Source organism: Lissotriton helveticus, chromosome 3_1 (genome assembly GCF_964261635.1).
Source record: "Lissotriton helveticus chromosome 3_1, aLisHel1.1, whole genome shotgun sequence".
NCBI classification, from domain to species: domain Eukaryota; kingdom Metazoa; phylum Chordata; class Amphibia; order Caudata; family Salamandridae; genus Lissotriton; species Lissotriton helveticus.
Window position 1 is genome coordinate 980944409 of NC_136061.1, and position 16957 is coordinate 980961365.

The 16957-nt window shown below is 48.5% G+C and overlaps 1 protein-coding gene across 6 annotated transcripts in view; it reads right to left on the minus strand.

Annotated features, from left to right (window-relative positions):
- The window catches only part of PCNT (pericentrin), a 1333356-nt gene that overhangs the window by 480110 nt on the left and 836289 nt on the right, over positions 1-16957 (minus strand). For all 6 annotated transcript variants that reach the window (XM_078681435.1, XM_078681433.1, XM_078681434.1 and 3 more), the window contains 3 exons: positions 8976-9170; positions 8714-8887; positions 8351-8546 (listed from right to left, as the gene is read on the minus strand). In XM_078681435.1, the coding sequence (XP_078537561.1) occupies positions 8351-8546; positions 8714-8887; positions 8976-9170 (565 nt within the window). The remainder of the gene's footprint in view (positions 1-8350; positions 8547-8713; positions 8888-8975; positions 9171-16957) is intronic.

Below are 16957 nucleotides of genomic sequence, written 5' to 3' on the forward strand. Positions count from 1 at the left end.
TCGTGCACCTTCCAACGTCCGCTAACTTGAAGGTCTTGAAGGAACGCCCCCCATCCTTCCAGGGATGCATCCGTAGTCACCACTAATGGAGCTGTCCTTAGACAGACCCTGAGAGACATTCTTTTTGTGTCCACCAAGTCGCTGCCTGAACCATCACTGGTGTCACTTGGATAGTGTTGTCGAAGGATCCCTCCGCTTGACGCCTGTAGGAAGGTAGAACCCTGACTATGGTTGCCCCCAACTTTTTGCCTGGTGTTTTGCTGGTTTTCTGACTTAGTTGACCTGGGACCCTGCTATTCAGGGCCCCAGGCCTACTGCTCTCTCTGTAAAATGGATTCCATGTACCTTAGGTACATATCTAAATTGGATACTGAGTCACCTTATCAGTCCCTGTACAGTGTACCTTAGGTACCCAGGGCATAGGTGTACCCAGGGCCTACCAGGGGCTGCAGCATGTATTATGCCACCCCTGGCTGGCCATCCAAATCTGACACAACTGGCTGCTTGACAGCTGGGGCAAGGTGGTGTAATCACCCTTTGCTTTAGATATAGTGTACCTATATCTAACCCTAAAAATGGACACACAGATCTCCTATCAGTCACTCCTATGGCAGGCCTTAACAATCCTGAAGGCAGAGTGCTTGGAATCGTGTGAGATGGTGCTCTGGCATGAGCTGAGCCTGTCTGCGGCTTTCGGGATCTATCCCTTAGCCGTTTCCATGATATCGCATACCATATACTCTTAAGTGCATTATAATCCTCGCGGTTATGTGCCAACTCTGGTATCGCTTTATCAAAACATGTCGAGTAAGGTGTCATACGAATTGGAATACTAACCCCTCGCCAATTCTGGCGACGGGGTTAGCATTCCACCCTTCTAGAGGGACACGACATGCATGTAACCTATAACCCGGTTAAAAGTCAGACAGAGCCTTAGCATCCACAAAATGGATGCTGCCACCGAGACACAAGTCTGCCCTCCTGCTGCTGGGAGTCCTCCCAGAGCAGGAGATAAGGACAAAGGGTTTCCTGCCAGGGGCGGTGCCAGCACCGTCCCAGACAGGGTTTTGTGTATTGTAGGTAGGCAGGGCTTTAGAGGAAGGTGACTGCAAGTGGCACCCCGGTGCTCACTGTGCATAGGCTGGCTGGAACCAGTTCCAGGGTCACTCCAGACCCTGTGCTGGGGAAAAGCCCGCCAAGGAAGTGGGTGTAACCACCCCCCTCCTAGTCCCACCCATAGGGCAGGACTTAGTCGCGTGCCAGCCCCTTTTTTCAGGATAAAGGTAGAGACTGGCCCCCTTCCAGATCAGATCATCTTTGAATCCTGAAACTACTTTCCACGAAAGGAACTCAAGACTTCTTCCTAAGATTTCTCCCTTGTGACTAAGGAGTAGTCACCCTGCATCCGCAGGCACCATCCAAGAACACTGCGGTCTGCTGTAAGTCCTTCCTCCGGAATCCGACTGCCCAGCTCGACGAGAACCGGCTTCCCTGGCACCTCTGACCTCTACCCACCTCTACAGCCCAGCTGAGAACCGTGGGTGCGACGAGACCTCAAGGGACCGGCCATCTGCAAGACTGCACGACTTCTTTCCAGCAAGCCCGCCGAGTAATCTACTGGTGAGTGCTTTGGGGTCCGAGAAGCCCCGACTCTGAGCAGCTCCAGCTCCGAGGTGCAGCCCCCCAGCATCTCCACGATCTGCGTGGGGCCCTTCTGCTTTCCGCTGCTCACCGCGTTGTTTGGCTACTAGCCCGTTGGCTTGTGGCCTTCCTGACGACGCCCGACGACATTTCTGCTGCTGGTCTGGTTGCTCCAGACTGGCCCTTGCTCCCTTCCAGAAGAGGAGCACCCTGGACCCTCCTGGTCCACTCAAGACGCCATTTTGAGTCCACCGCGTGGGCTTGAATTAGCCAAGGCTTGTTGCCCAATCCTGGGTAACTTCGACGCCAACGACTTCATCCTTCGTGGGACAGCTCGCACCTCCATCCTGGTCGCCGACAACGCCTCCTGGTCCGAGAGACTGCAGAGCCCAGCAGTGCCCACTCACCTGGCTGCGGTGACTTCGCCCGGTGCCATCCTGGTGCCCACTTAATCACTGGCTAGTGATTCAAGAACTTGGTCCCCTCTGCTTTCAGGTTTTCTTCTTCCTTGATCCAGGCTTGGATCCATCGAACTTTTCTTCACTGGTCGCCTGCCAGCAACTTCTTCCTTCCAGGCTCCTGGTCCGGCAACGAGATCCCCGACGTCTTTTCAGACCTATGCAGCTGCAGCCCCTGGGCTAGGTAACTTCGGCACTCCGGTGTCCCAGCATAGCCTCACTATCCAAGGGTCAGGATCCACTGTCGTTTTCTCCCTACCAGGTCGGGTTCGCCCGTGAACACTAACTTTGTGAATTCTAGCTTCCATAGACTTTGTCCCGCATCCCGCGTGAGAGTGCACACTCTGCACCCGAGTCCCCTAGGTCTCCTAGAAGTAATCTAACGATTCCCTAGTCCAGTCCTAGCGATTCCAAAGCCTATTAGAACTGTTACTTACCTGCTAGTAATTCGCATTCCACTTTTAGCGTATATGGTTTTTCGTGCCCCTCGGGCATTTGTGTAACGTGCTAACTTAAAAGTATTTTCGTAAGAGTTTTGTTGTGTGCTTAGCTCCCTGTCTCATAAAGAGCCAGGGTAGTCTTGTTATAAATAAATACACTGTTTATTTTCATAACAACTTGTGTGGTGTCCTTTCACTGGGTGTTCAAGGGGTAATGTGATGGTAAAACAGCTGGCTTAACACGCCCTCTAGAGTCTTAGCCTTAGACTGCTCGTATCCATGCTACTAGGATAGCTGGTCTATAAGGTTGACTTACAACCAATCATCAATAAGGGTTGTTTGGACTGATATATAGTGATCACTAGAATAGTGAGCACTGCACATCAGGCCAACTTCTCACAACGCCACTGAAGATCGATCTGTTCTTGCAACGGGCGCATCCTTAATCTGCAGTGAGGCACAAGGGGAATGCAAGATGACATCATGCCCAGCAAGGATTTGTACTTGCGTACTGAAAGAAACTTTTTTTTTAGAAAGTTTTGAAAAAGATTCGATCCTCAGTTGTCTTTCCTCGGAGGGAAATGCCTTGTTGCTGTCTGTGTCCAGTATTGCTCCCAGAAATGTGATCAGTTTTGTCGGTTGAAGGTTTGATTTTCCTTTGTGTAGAGTCAAACCCAGTTTGGCAAACAAATCTATGCAGGCCTTTGTTGACGCCCTGGCTTGTGCTTCCGATGGTGCTTTGACTAACCAGTCGACGAGGTAAGGAAATATTTGATGTTTTTGCTTCATTAACACAGCCGCCACTGGAGCTAGGCATTTTGTGAACACTCGTGGTGCTGACTTTAGGCTGAATGGCAGTACCTTGAATTGATAATGTCTTCCGGCTACCAAGAACCGAAGGTACTTTCTGTGTGTGGGATGGATAGGTACGTGAAAATACGCATCCTGTAGGTCCAGAGTGGTCATATGATCTCCTGGGTTTAATAACGAAAGGATGTCCTGAAGTGACACCATCCTGAAAGATTGCTTTTTGAGATAGGTGTTTAGGGATCTGAGATCCAGAATCGGACGCCATTGGAGTATGTTTTTCTTGATCAGAAAAAAAATCGGGAGTAAAACCCCTTGTTCGTTTGGGCATTCGGTACCGGTTCTATTGCTCCCTTTCGGAGCATTGTCCGAATCTCCTTCTTGAGTTGGTGCAGCTGGTTGGCTTTCTGATGCACCGGCGGTGTACAAGGAGGAGTCTGCAGAATTTCTATGGTATGGCCAATCGAATAATGTTGAGGACCCATTGATCCGTTGTTATTTTCTGCCAATTTTGAAAATAATAAGCAATCTTTCCACCCAGGGGAGCAGATGACCTTAGGAATGTTGAAGCAGCCGGAAGATGAAGGTTGTCATGGTCGTCGGGTGTTGTCCTTCCCCTGACGATCTCCCCTTCCTCTCGGAGTTGACTTCGTATAACCTCCCGTTTGTCGCTGATTGTACTGCTGACAGTAGGGCTGCGATGAGGCAGAATAGGAGGAATATCTCCCTTGCTGATTTCCTCCTCTATAAGAAGATTGCCCTCTACCTCTAGAGCCACGAAAATGATCTTTTCTGTACTGCAGAGTTCCCAATGCTTTCGCAGTATCGGTATCTTTCTTGATACTCTGTAGAGTGTCATCAATATGCTTTCCGTATAGATCTTCTCCATTGAAGGGGAGGTCTAGGATCTTATTCTGAACCTCAGGCCTAAAAGCCGTTGCTCTTAGCCATCCTTGTCTGCGCTCTTAGCCATCCTTGTCTGCGCAGAACTGCTCCTCCTCCTAAAGATCTAAATGCCGTTGTCGCTATATCCATAGCGCAGTCTATGACTTCCGCCGAAGTCCTCTCCCCCTCCAGAAGAATCTTTCTGGCTTCTTGCTTCTCTGGTTCCGGCACATGGTCAATGTACGGCAACAGGTCGCACCACATTTGCCTGTCGTATCTTCCTAAAATAGCGAGGGCATTAGCCGCTCTTACAAGTAGAGCAGACATTATGGAAACCCTTTTTCCTGCATTGTCCAGCCTCCTACCCTCTCTGTCGGGAGGTGCCGTAATTGGGGCAGACGGATTCCTTGATTTCTGCTGTGCTGCCTGCGTAATCACCGAATCCGGTTTGGGATGACCCAAAAGACACGCTGGAGCATCTGTAGGCGCCTTATATTTCTTGTCCAGCCTTGCCAGAACCGGGATCACCGTAGCTGGCGTTTCTATCACCTTCAGGCCTTCTTCCCAAATACGACTCATAGGTAAGGACCGAACAGATCTTCGATAAGTTTCCTTAAAGTCATATAGAAAGCATTCCGCTTTATCCTCTGACATGGTAAGTGCAAATATCTTAGTGGCTCTTTCCATCAGGTTATGAAAGCCACCATTGTCCTCAGGTGGAGAATCAAATGGCTTTGGCGTAGGAGTTGAAGGAGAAGGAATGAGATAGTCATCCCATTCTCTACTAGGTTCTGCAATCTCCCTATCCTCTTGGTCCTCATCCGAGGTGTCTGGGTCATGTTGAGCTGCTAGTGGTGGAGATCTGGTAGTGGGCTCTGGTAAGTTCTCCCTCCTTCACACTGGCGTACCCGGTACAGATCGTGGACGAGGTGTAACCTCTGGGATTTCTTGAGAGGCTTGAGGTACCGGATACCTTCTTCTCTAATCCTCCAACATGCTCTGGAGGTCTTTCAGTAAAAAAGATGGCACACTTGTCATCTCCTCACGCTGCTGTTGACGATATTGGTGCTGTTCTTGGGTATGCTCTTGAAATTCCCCATATTCTTCCGCCGAATCATCCTCCTGGTATTTTACCTTTAATTGCGAAGGACTACTCGCATATCCAAAAGAACCACCTTCATCCTCGTCCTCTGAGTCTTCCTGTTCCAGAAGGTGAGAAAGGACTAACGGCGACACCTTGCCTGGAGATGTAACTTCTGGCGTTATTGTTCTTTTCAAGGATAACAATCTTTTTTCGGGTGTTTTTTCTCTCGTCGACGAGCCCGTCGCCGACCATATTATCGTCGTCGACGCTATCGTCGACGTTGTAGTCACCGGCGACGCGGTCTTCGTCGACGCTCCAGCTGTCGTCGACGATCTCGTCGATGACTCTCCCGTCATCGACGCTCCAGTCGACGATGCAGCTACAGCCATGGTCGTCGACGACAAACTCGTCGTCGATACCACCGTCGACGGTGAAGGTGTCGACGGCGTATTTCCAATAGACTTTACCTCCTGTTTTGCCGACGATGATGATGATGCTTTTGTCATCGACGATGACCTCTTCCTCGTCGACTATCCCGTCGACAGTGCAGATCCTTTCCCTTTCTCCTCGGAAGGTGTAGAGGAAGTCTTTTTTATGGTAATCTTGATCCTTGATGGAGATTTTGAAGATTCTGAGGCAGTTTTCTCTACCTGTTTCACCTCAGAAGCAGAACCCTTCTTCCCCTTAGGTTTACACCTGAAGGAGATTTTGAGGCACTGCGCCCTGAAGACCCCGAGGTGGTCTTTTTTGGGGCCTTCTCAGGTCTCTCACCTGAGGTATGCGCCTGAGGAGACAAACTTCTTTTTTGAGATCTTTTAGACGCCAGAGACTCCTCTTCACTCTCACTTGAGAGAATTTCCTTTCTGGCTTTAACCTGCTGGAGCCAGAGTAGCAGTCTTCCCTCACGATCTCTCAAGATTTTATTCGAAAAGGTTCAACATACCTTACAATTCTCTGCCTTATGGTCTGGATAGAGGCAGTATATGCAGTCTTTGTGAGGATCATCTGTGTAAAGCTTTTTTTAGAGCAGGTGGCACAAGCTCTGAATAATCCTCTCTTTTCCTTCTCAGACATGGTAGATGAATAAGTAATTCTAAATAAGAAGAGACTAGAATATGAGAGAACCTCAAATCCCAGTCAAAATGAGTTGAATTGAAGATTTTGAGCAGAGCTCAAAGGAGACTCCTTAGCACAACGTGCGGTCGAAAATCTGAGGGGCAAAAGGTTCTTTCAGGAGGGTTCTAGGGGGTGAGGAGCTCTGATTGGTTCAGGCAAAAGTTTGGGCCTTTTTTACATAACAAAGGCTATGGGTTGCAAAAGGGAAATGGGCCTAGGCCTCTTTTCAGTTTGCTATACTGCTAAGCATTGCTTTTTTATATACCGGAGACTCCCGTCTCGACGACGGGGAATGATTCAGGCATGTGAATCTATGAAAGTTCCAATACTGGAGTAAACTCACAAATCCAATGATCGGAGAAAAAATTAGGGGCTCCGACAAGCCACTAGATCCCTCCGTTTTTAGAACGACCCACTCTGCCATATTAGGTCGTCAGATCTCGCAACTAGGGAAGCCATCGGCATCATCATTTCTGCATTCCCCATCGGCCCGTCAGACTCGATGGCACCCAAAAATGCGCGGACCAAGAGGACAAATCCCGGAGGAGGGTGGCAATCAGAGGGGGAAGATTCGCCCGCTCAAACTCCCCAGCAGTGAGGTTTCACCGCCGAGCCAGCAGCCACGATGGCAAAGGCTCCGTGGGTGCTCCCTTGGGACACTCTGAGGCTGTGTAACAGGTCAGCAGGAGAACTCCAGGGGGAAAGGAAGGCACTTGAGTGCAGGTAAAAGATCCACCGTGGATTATGAGGTAGGAGAGGAACCCTGGGCAAGTGCCAGAGTCAGTTCCCAGTCGGAGGAGCTTCCGGGCAGAGCTCCTCACCCGGCGGCCATCTTGCTGCAGGAGACCATTGCATGCTTAGGATATGAATGTAATGGGACATTGGTTTTTACAATACTTTACTTACAATACAGTACTTTGGCTCACTAGTCTGTGATAAATTATTTAAGACTGCCATAGAGCACTCTGTGCCAAAGGCTGGTTAACAATATTTGCCTTCGAAAGACAGCTTCTTCCTAATAATTTTCTTATAGTATCTTTTGCCATTTCTTCTCTGCAGTAAACAATCAGCACTGTTTATCTCTAACAGCCAGATCTGTCCTACTTAAATGCAATTAGAAAAAAACCCATTCAAGGGGCAATAAATTCACTTAAATGCAATCATGGCAACACTTATCAGTAGTCGAGCATGCAGAAACTGGACAACTTATCTGCAGCAGTAAAACAGGGACTAATAAGCAATACTAGGCATAACAAGTCCAAAAATAAACCTCAGTAAGCAAATGCAATTGGGGTTAAGGTCTGCAGGCTTATCAGGAGGATATGATTGGAAGCTATTAACAGACAATCCTCAGTCATAAGATGATAGGTCAAAATATAGCACAATATGCTCAAAAGCAGCAATAGAAGGTGGGGGGAGGGGGTTTGTAGAATGCAGTACCTTGTTCTCATTTGAGAGAATAGAGAGCCTCATACAGTAAACCCCTGCCAGTTTCAAGTTGTCTGCTAACCAAAACCAGTTAGTCAAGACAGAGGCCTACTAATATGTCACTGCAAACAGAGTTCTTGTTAACTTTATGCTTTTATAAAAGAGATTGGGGAAGGAATTCAAGAAAATCCATCTTCAGGGTACAAAAGATCAAGTACTGGACAAAAAATAAGAAAACTGTATGAAAATGCACAGCATTTTATTACGTATCGGATTCAAGCTGCAAAACTTGATTAAAGGGAAAGTTTCTTAGTGAGCACTAAGTGGGTGAGTTTCAATGCATACGAGAACCAGGATCACACCTTTGACCTCACTACCATTTAACTTCAGTTTACCTCCTAACCAGCAAACTAGAAAAGTGTTTCCACAAATTTGGTCTAGCACCAGCAGTAGAAAATTAGTGAAAAGCAATAGGAGAGGACAATACTCACTCTGTCTTCGGAGATGGTGTTCCTGCTTACTTCCATGGTCTTCTGCATTGGTGATGCTTTCGTGCAGTTGTTGCAGCTTCTCCTGGTTTTGCAGGTGAGTCACGCGCAGCTGGGCTCTTAGATCTTGGATTTCGGACAGAAGGCTGCTTCGATCGGAAGATAGGAGATGCTCTAAAACCAGTTTCTGCTGCTGCTCCTGTCAAGAATGAACCCAGTATAAACAGTTTAATTTGATAACAGAATACAAGAATGGTGCCAGATTAAGAAGCATATGTAACCTTTATGCCAAAGCTGACAAGAAGAAATTAGCAAGGCAATAACAGTTATCCCTTCTTGGGATCAGAAAAGGAGCCAAAGGATCACCTGCTCTTTTACAATATGTTCCAGTTTTCCCAGAATCGTTCCTTCATCTCCTGATGTATGGCTGTAAAGGTGTGACCGCAGTTCAGTGCACAGGCAGTTTCGTTCTTTCTCGAACAGGACCTGAACTGCATGAAGCAATTCTCCCCTCCAGTCTGAGTTTGAGTCAGAGATGTCCTAGTGCAAAAATATAAATAGAAAAAGATCACTTGGACTAAAAGAAAAACCTGATTACTGTGTGCATTTAGTTAGGGGTGTTTCCTACCTCTGCCCTCTGTGCAGCTTTAGAAAGAAGTTCCTTCAGGGAATGCACAGTGTCCAGCAGAGTTTGCTTGTCCTGCTGCCAGCTCTCCGAGAGAATACACTGACGGGATGGAAGTGGAGTACTTTTATAAGTCAGAGGACGTTGTGACAAAGCCAGGACCTTACAGCTTTCCGTATGAACCATTGTCAGCATTGACTGAAAAAGAAACCAAGAGATACAATTAAACGTACCGATCCCCAGCCAGGATCTACAATTGAACTCTGATGCATGTAAAATGTATAAATCTGCAATGTGTAAACATTTTAATTTGTCCATTAGAGCATCTCCTGTACTAACTTTGATTAACTCTTTTGCCACCATATCCAAAGACCAGAGCCAGAGTGCCATAGTACAAACATGGGCCAAAAACCACTGATTTTCAAGGCACCTGCACCCTTCACTTCTCTCAGAATACCATGGTTTGGGCAGTTACTGATGTGGGTGGAAACTAACAGGAAGAGTGTCAAGGACTAAGAATAAAAGTGTAAGCAGTGGGGTAACTAACCCTTACTTCTCTATGTCAACATTCCTAACTTCTAAGATAAGGCGCAACTTGTGGTAGGATTAAAATGCTGAAGATCCCCTTACTCAAAGAGAGCCCATTATAGGGTCTGAAAGACATTTGCTTCCACGTTTTTCATTACTTCAAAGTGGACTAACTAAAGAAATATTCTGACAAAGTGGATTCTGAGTAAATAATACTCATCTGAAAGAACAGGTTTGAGTTATTACCCTGTGCCTTTTTAAGATGAAACATGAAATTATACACATAAGCCAAGGATAAAGTTCATTGGAGCCACAAATGACCTGTTCTGCATCTGCCTGAAAAACAAGTTACTTACCTATGGTAAAGCTCTTTTCAGTGTATACTGAATCTAACTGCAGATTCTTCATCTTTTGAAAATACCCACGGCATCAGACTGGATCCAGAAAATCTTAGCAGACATAAGTGACGTTGTGCGGCTTGACACAAACATGGTTACGCTCGGGAAGTGATATGCAGAGCTGCACATAAGAGCCATCCATGTCTGAGAATGTCAGTTATTTTCTAGACTGTCTGTGCTTCCATTTGCCGAGCCCATTAGCAGATTGGCTGTAACCACTGTGCTGATCTCTAGACTTGGGACTGTCAGAGGTGGTAAAAACAAGACCAGCTTAGAGAACAGGGAGTGTCTGTAAGGAGTTTGGAGTATAGATTCTTCTAATCACACATTCCTCACCTTTTTGATAGATGCTAAAGCAGTACCCTTCCAGCAGTGGGTGTAAATTAGCTCAGACCAAAAAATCCTGCTAGACAGCTGGCAAAGGGCCCCTCTCGACCTGGCTGTTCAGACAGCAATGATCATTAAACCTATGATGGGATGCCCCACATAGCTGCCCGGCAAATATTCAAAACAGGTACTCCATGAGCCAACATAGTGGTAGCAGCCTTGGTGGAATGAGCCTATAAGCCTTCTCGAGGCTGCTTCTTAGCCAATGCATAGCAGATTTTGATACAGAGCACAATTTAAGAGGTGGTTTTTTTCTGCACTGCCTTTTGTTTTGCTCTAATGTTCCAACAAAGAGCTGGCCGTCCCCCAGTTGGGTTTGGTACAATTGATGAAAAAACGCTGAGTTTTCCAGGATCTAACCAATGGAGCCTTTCTCCTTAGAGGGATGAGGTGGAGCGAAAAACTCAAGAAGGACGATGCTATGCCAGGCATGAAAGAGCCCATTTCCTGGAGAAAGGAGGTTTAGATCCTTAAGACCAACTTGTCTGTAAAGACGGAGGATTGACCGAAAGGTCTTGGAGCTCGCTCACCCCTCCCGCTGATGTTATGGTGATGAGGAAAACAGTCATGAGTGTGGGAAAGTGGATTTCTGTTGCAGTAACCCCCCATTTTTTACCAGACTACTGATGCACTTTTTCTTGGTGTGCCAATCAGGTTCCCAGGGCCTGTGTTCTTTCCCCAAAACTAACCCAACTGGCATCTCAGGCCACAGGTCAGCCCCCGGTAAATGGTACCACAGGTACCCAAGGCTCTGTGACCAGGGAAGACCTCTTAGGACTGCAGCACTTATTATGCCACCCTTAGAGGCCCTGTACCTTCACACACACACACACACACCCCTACACCTACACCCACACACACCTACACCTAAACACACACACCTACACATTGCCCTTGCCGGCTGTGTGTGTTGGTGCAGAATCAAGTAAAGAGTCAACATGGCACACATCCATGTGTGCCATGCCTACAACCCACTGCCCTGGCATAGATCAGTCAACCCTCTAGCTGGGTGCCCTATGCCAGTGGGGAAGGTACAGGTGCATGAGCCTTGTACCCCTACAGTGTCTAAGTCCATTCTTAGACATTGTAAGTGCAGTGCTGCCATTAAGAGTATAAGGTGCTGGGAGCTTGTCATTACGAACTCCACAGCACCATAATGGCTACACTGTTTGGTATACAACTTCTCCGCACATTAAACCCACACTGATGCCAGTGTGGGATTTAATGAAAAATGCACACAGAGGGCATCTCAGAGATGCCCCCTGAAACTAACCCACCACTAGTGTCCAGGCTAAGTGGCTGGTTGGAGCTGCCACCACCAGACATGTTTCTGGACCCCTGGGTCGAGAGCCTGCTGCTCTCTGGGGCCTGAAACAATGTACATCCTGGGACGAGGTGCCAAGTCTTCCTCCCCCAGGATGGGCAGGGTTCACGAAGGGGAAGCTTCAAAGGCATGCCGCCTTCGTGAGCCTCCCCAGACCATTCGCTGTTTGCAGCAACTGGTCCCCACTGGTTCTACCCCCACTGTGGGCGCGAGAGCCGGCGGGAAAAACAAGTGAGGGAAAGAGGTGTGCCCACCTCTGCCAACTGCACCCCTCAGGTGGGGAGGCGAGGCGAAGCACAACTCTGAGTCCCCTCCATCTTGACAGGCTCCTGGCCCCTTCCCACTGGAGAGTGGAAGAATAGGGGGTGTACCCACCCCAGGGAAGGTACCCATTGGTCCACGACCTTTACCTACCTGTAACGCCCCTAAATCTAGTATTTAGGGGGCACCCTGAACCTTGCTTCCTCCGATCCAGCCTGACAACAACAAGAAGGACCGATCAGTCGTGCAGCCAGCTAACAGGAGGAAGAGGCCCACTGACTTGGCCCCAGCCCTACCGAACCTGCTCCTGCGAAATCCCGGTATGTCCTGTAGCCAGCAACCTCGAAAACCCCGGAGGACCTGCCTTCCTTCACTCCCAAAGACTGCTTCTCCCATGAACAGCCAGAAACCGCGAATCCAGCCCACTCTGCACCCGCCGAACGTGGCCCAAGCTTGAGTAGAAAACAACACGAGGTCGTCACACCTGGCGATCCTGACCCGAGATCTGGTGACCCCCTGACCTGCCTCCAGCCGACACCTGCAGCCTAAATCCAGAAGGCCCACCTAACCGTGACAAGGAGCTGGTAAGAAGATCAGACCCCAAAGGCACCCCTGCACCCGATGCCCCATGGCCTTGTGTGGCCAAACCGACGGTGCCTAACCAACCCTTAAGTTCCCAACTTAACTCTCCAAGTGGTGGTCGCACCCAGAAGTCCTTAGTCTCCCTGCATGCAGTGCTTTAGCAAACCGGAGGTTCTCCATAGAAAACAGGGCACCCAACGTCGAAACAGCACTCAGTGCTGCGGAGGGTCGAGAGTGCTACTTTGTTTTTTGCCTTGACCTAAACCCTAGGAGCTTTGCTCCCACAATCCAGTGGCCTGCTTGCCAGCAGCCACCAACCGCAGGCCCCCTATCCCCCATTGGATAACATTGGACCTCAACACTCTGCACCTGGCTTCCCTAGTGCTGCTGAGGGTGCAACAACAGTGCATCACTGACCCTTGGGGACCCCTGAGTCTAACCCCAGAACCTTAAATCCCACAGTTGATTACTTACCTGTGAACCGATAACCTGTTTTTCCTCCATAGGATAACATTGACTATTTTCTTCCAAAAAGTTTCTAAGTGTGGAGTTTTGAAATCTAAAAATATTCTTTGAAAAAAAAACAAATTGCACAAATAACCAAAACGTATTTACTTACCTGTTTACAGGAAATGTCCCTGTGCTGAATCCAGGTATCCAGCACAGAATATGAAAAGTAACTTACTTGTAATTTACTGAAAAAGCCTATTCATTCCAATGTACTGTATTTGCCAAGTGACTCAAACTGCTGCAACACCTGTAAATCAAACAGCTTTTTTCAATGGAAAAATTAGCACCGCATCCTGCTCGTCCAGAGAAACCTTTCAAATTGTAAAAAAACTGTTAAAAACCCCAGAGCCTGATTGCATGAGTGATCTCTCGGACATTCATTGCAGCAAGCTAGCCACCTTTTTTTGATCAAAAGATCCAAAATATCCTCCACCAACTCCCCCCTCTCACCTCTGTGGACCCTTCACATTTCTGCCTGATGCAGGCCCAGAACCCGAATATAGGACTAGACATGTTCACTCCCATCAGTGAGGGAAGTGGTGGTGTGGTGGTGTGAAGAGCTGTCAACTTTTTTTTCTACCAAAATAGCAAGGATCCAGCAGGACCTGCTAGCTGCTCTCCCCAGTGACAGCTCCGCAATCTCCCCACTACCCTCCTACTGCCCATACTCGGGACAGCAACTCATTAATTTCATGCAGATTGAGGAGGATGTTGTTCTGCCCCTCCTTCAGTCCCTAAAATCTGGCTCTCCATCTGACCCATGTCCGGCCCGGGTGCTGTCGGAGGTGGCAGATTTGGTCTGTGATGAGACCACGCAGATAGTGAACCTCTCCCTGGCTTCGGGCGTTGTTCCTTCTGTTTGGAAACGGGCCAAACTTCTGCCGCTCCTGAAGAAACCCGGACTGGATGTGGCGACTCCGGGGAATTATCGTCCGATTTCCTTGCTACCGGCACTTACTAAAATTTGTGAAAAGGTAGTATTCCAACAATTGGAGAGCTTTGTGGAAACCTCTAAGGCCCTCCATCCCGCTCAATCGGGCTTCAGGGCTGCTTACAGCACCGAGACGGCCTTGGTGGAAATGACCGAGGCTATTCGGGACTGTTTAGACGGGGGTGGCAGAGCGGTCCTAATTTTATTGGACCTCTCTGCTGCCTTCGACACTGTCCCTCATGACCTCCTCCTCGGCCGGCTGTCGGCTGTGGGCATCGGGGGTGTAGTCCTGGATTGGCTGTCCTCTTTTCTATCTAATAGGACCCAGCAGGTCTGGCTGCCTCCCCATGCCTCGAAGCCTAAACCTCTGTGCACAGGTGTTCCGCAGGGGTCAACTCTTAGCCCCTTACTGTTCAATGTTTATATCACCCCCCTGGTTTATCTAGCGGAACAGTTTGGGGCTAAGATCATAGGGTATGCAGACGATACCCAACTGCTGTTTACCTGGCCCGATGCCGATCTGGATACATCCACGGTCCACCTGTGTTTGTCCTCTGTATTTCGCTGGTTAACGGAGGCCCAGCTGAAGTGCAATGAGGACAAGTCAGAGGTGCTCTTTTATGGCTCCTTTCCCCCCTCGTTCAAGAGCTCACTGTGGCCTTCTAACATTCCCGGCCCTAGTGAGATGGGGAGACCTGCCAAAAATCTTGGCATTTGGTTCACGGAGGACCTAAAATTTGAGCATCACATTAAGAAGCTTACAGGCACCTGCTTCGCCACTTTGAGAATGCTACGCAAATTCTTCCCCCTACTTCCTAGGGATGCGAGGGAGTCGGTTGCTCGGGCGCTCATCTTGGCTAGGTTGGACTATGCCAATGCACTGTTTAGTGGCATACCCGCCTATTTGGTGCAGCGTCTGCAAATTATTCAGAATGCGGCCGTCCGTCTATTATTTAACATACCTAGATGGAAGAGCGTGCGCGTGGAGATGCGCACGCTCCATTGGCTCCCGGTCAGACAGCGCATTATGTTTAAATCTCTGGTGCTGGCTTTCCGGGCAACCCATGATCAAGGCCCCATCTATTTGAGAAAGAGATTTGTCAGATATGTCCCTGCACGTACCCTGAGATCTTCTACTCTGTCTAAATTGTCTCTTCCACGTTTTAAGCGGTTCAGACTTGGTGGTCAGTCGATTTCTGTGATTGTGGCCCGGGCCTGGAACGCTCTCCCTTTCCATCTGCGTTCCTTGCCAACAGTGGCTGCATTCAAAAAACATCTAAAAACTCACCTCTTCAAGAGTACAATCTGATGTGTTTTCTTTCATTCTCTGAGTCTTGATGTCTGTTTCTTTTTCCCTTGTCTCGCGCCAGGATACTCCCCAGTAATGGAGCGCGTTATAAAATGGTTTAAAGTAAAGTAAAGGACACCCTAACGCCCATTCTCCAATCACTTAAGAGTGGCTCCCCGCATGACCCAGTCCCAGTCAAGACCTTAAAGCAGGTCGCTTCCATCATTCTTCCTTCGATGGTGAACTTGATCAATGCCTCACTAGCAGACGGAACGGTACCCCCCAGCTGGAAGAAGGCGGTGGTCAGGGCCGTGCTCAAAAAACCTAACCTGGACCCCCGAAACCTCACTAACTTCAGGCCGATCTCTCTCCTTCCATGCATCAGCAAGGTGGCTGAGAGATTTATCAACGTCCAGCTGTCCAACTACCTGGAATCCAATGAACTGCTCAAACACTCTCAGACTGGTTTTCGGCCGGGCCAGGGTACTGAAACAGTGATGGTGGCGGTTGTCGAAGAGGCTAGGAAGATCATTGATGCAGGGGGATCAGTGGCAGTGATCCTCCTGGATCTTAGTGCGGCATTCGACATCGTCAACCACCATATTTTAGCTCAGCAGCTCAGAGACCTTGGTATCTCCAAAACTGCCCTGTCTTGGCTAAAATCTTTTCTTCACAGTCGCTCCTTCCAGGTGGCGGAGGGTGACTACATTTCCAAAGAGATCCCTATGCGCTGCGGAGTGCCTCAGGGCTCTTCGCTGAGCCCCACTCTCCAACGTATACATGTCGCCTCTTGAGGAGTTTGTCACCCCCCATGGAATTAAACTTCTGACTTATGCGGATGACACCCAGCTGGTTGTCTCTCTCAGTCAGCAGGAAAATTCTACCATCGATTTGTACTCCTGTCTGGGAGATATAGTCAGCTGGATAGATAGGTCCCACTTGAAACTTAACAGCGATAAAACTGAGATACTGGTGATGGGCAATCAGTCTCACTTCCGCCCGGAATCCTTGTGGCCCCCGTGTATGGGCCCGCCTCCAACCACCAAATCCGACATCAAAAGCCTCGGGATTTGGCTTGACCAAAACCTCACCTTTAACACCCAAGCAAGGAAAACGGCAGGAGTCTGCTTTGGTCTCTTGCGCACCGCCCGTAAGATCTTACCGCTTCTCCCTTGTCAATCAAGAAAGCTCCTTATACAGGGCCTCATTATGTCCAGATTGGACTACGGAAACGCCCTGTATCTTGGCACTCCGAAGAAGGTGATAACAAGGCTACAGGTAGAGCAAAATGCTGCTGCCCGGATTCTTACTGACACCAAGAATCGCTGCACAGCCAAACCGGCCATCGGAGCACTGCACTGGTTGCCCGTTTTGCAGAGAGCGCAGTTCAAGGCTGTGAGAAATTGGCCTGATATGCAGTGCTCACTATTCTAGTGATCACTATGTATCAGTCCAAACAACCCTTATTGATGATTGGTTGTAAGTCAACCTGATAGACCAGCTATCCTAGTAGCATGGACAAGAGCAGTCTAAGGCTAGACTCTAGAGGGCGTGTTAAGCCAGCTGTTTTACCATCACATTTACCCCTTGAACACCAAGTGAAAGGACACCACACAAGTTATGAAAATAAAGTATATTTATTTATAACACAACAACCCTGGACTCTTTATGAGGACAGGGTGCTAAGCACACAACAAAACTCTTAAAGAAATACTGAAAGTCGCACAATTTACACAAATGCCCGAGGGGCACGGAAAACCATATACTACAAAAGTG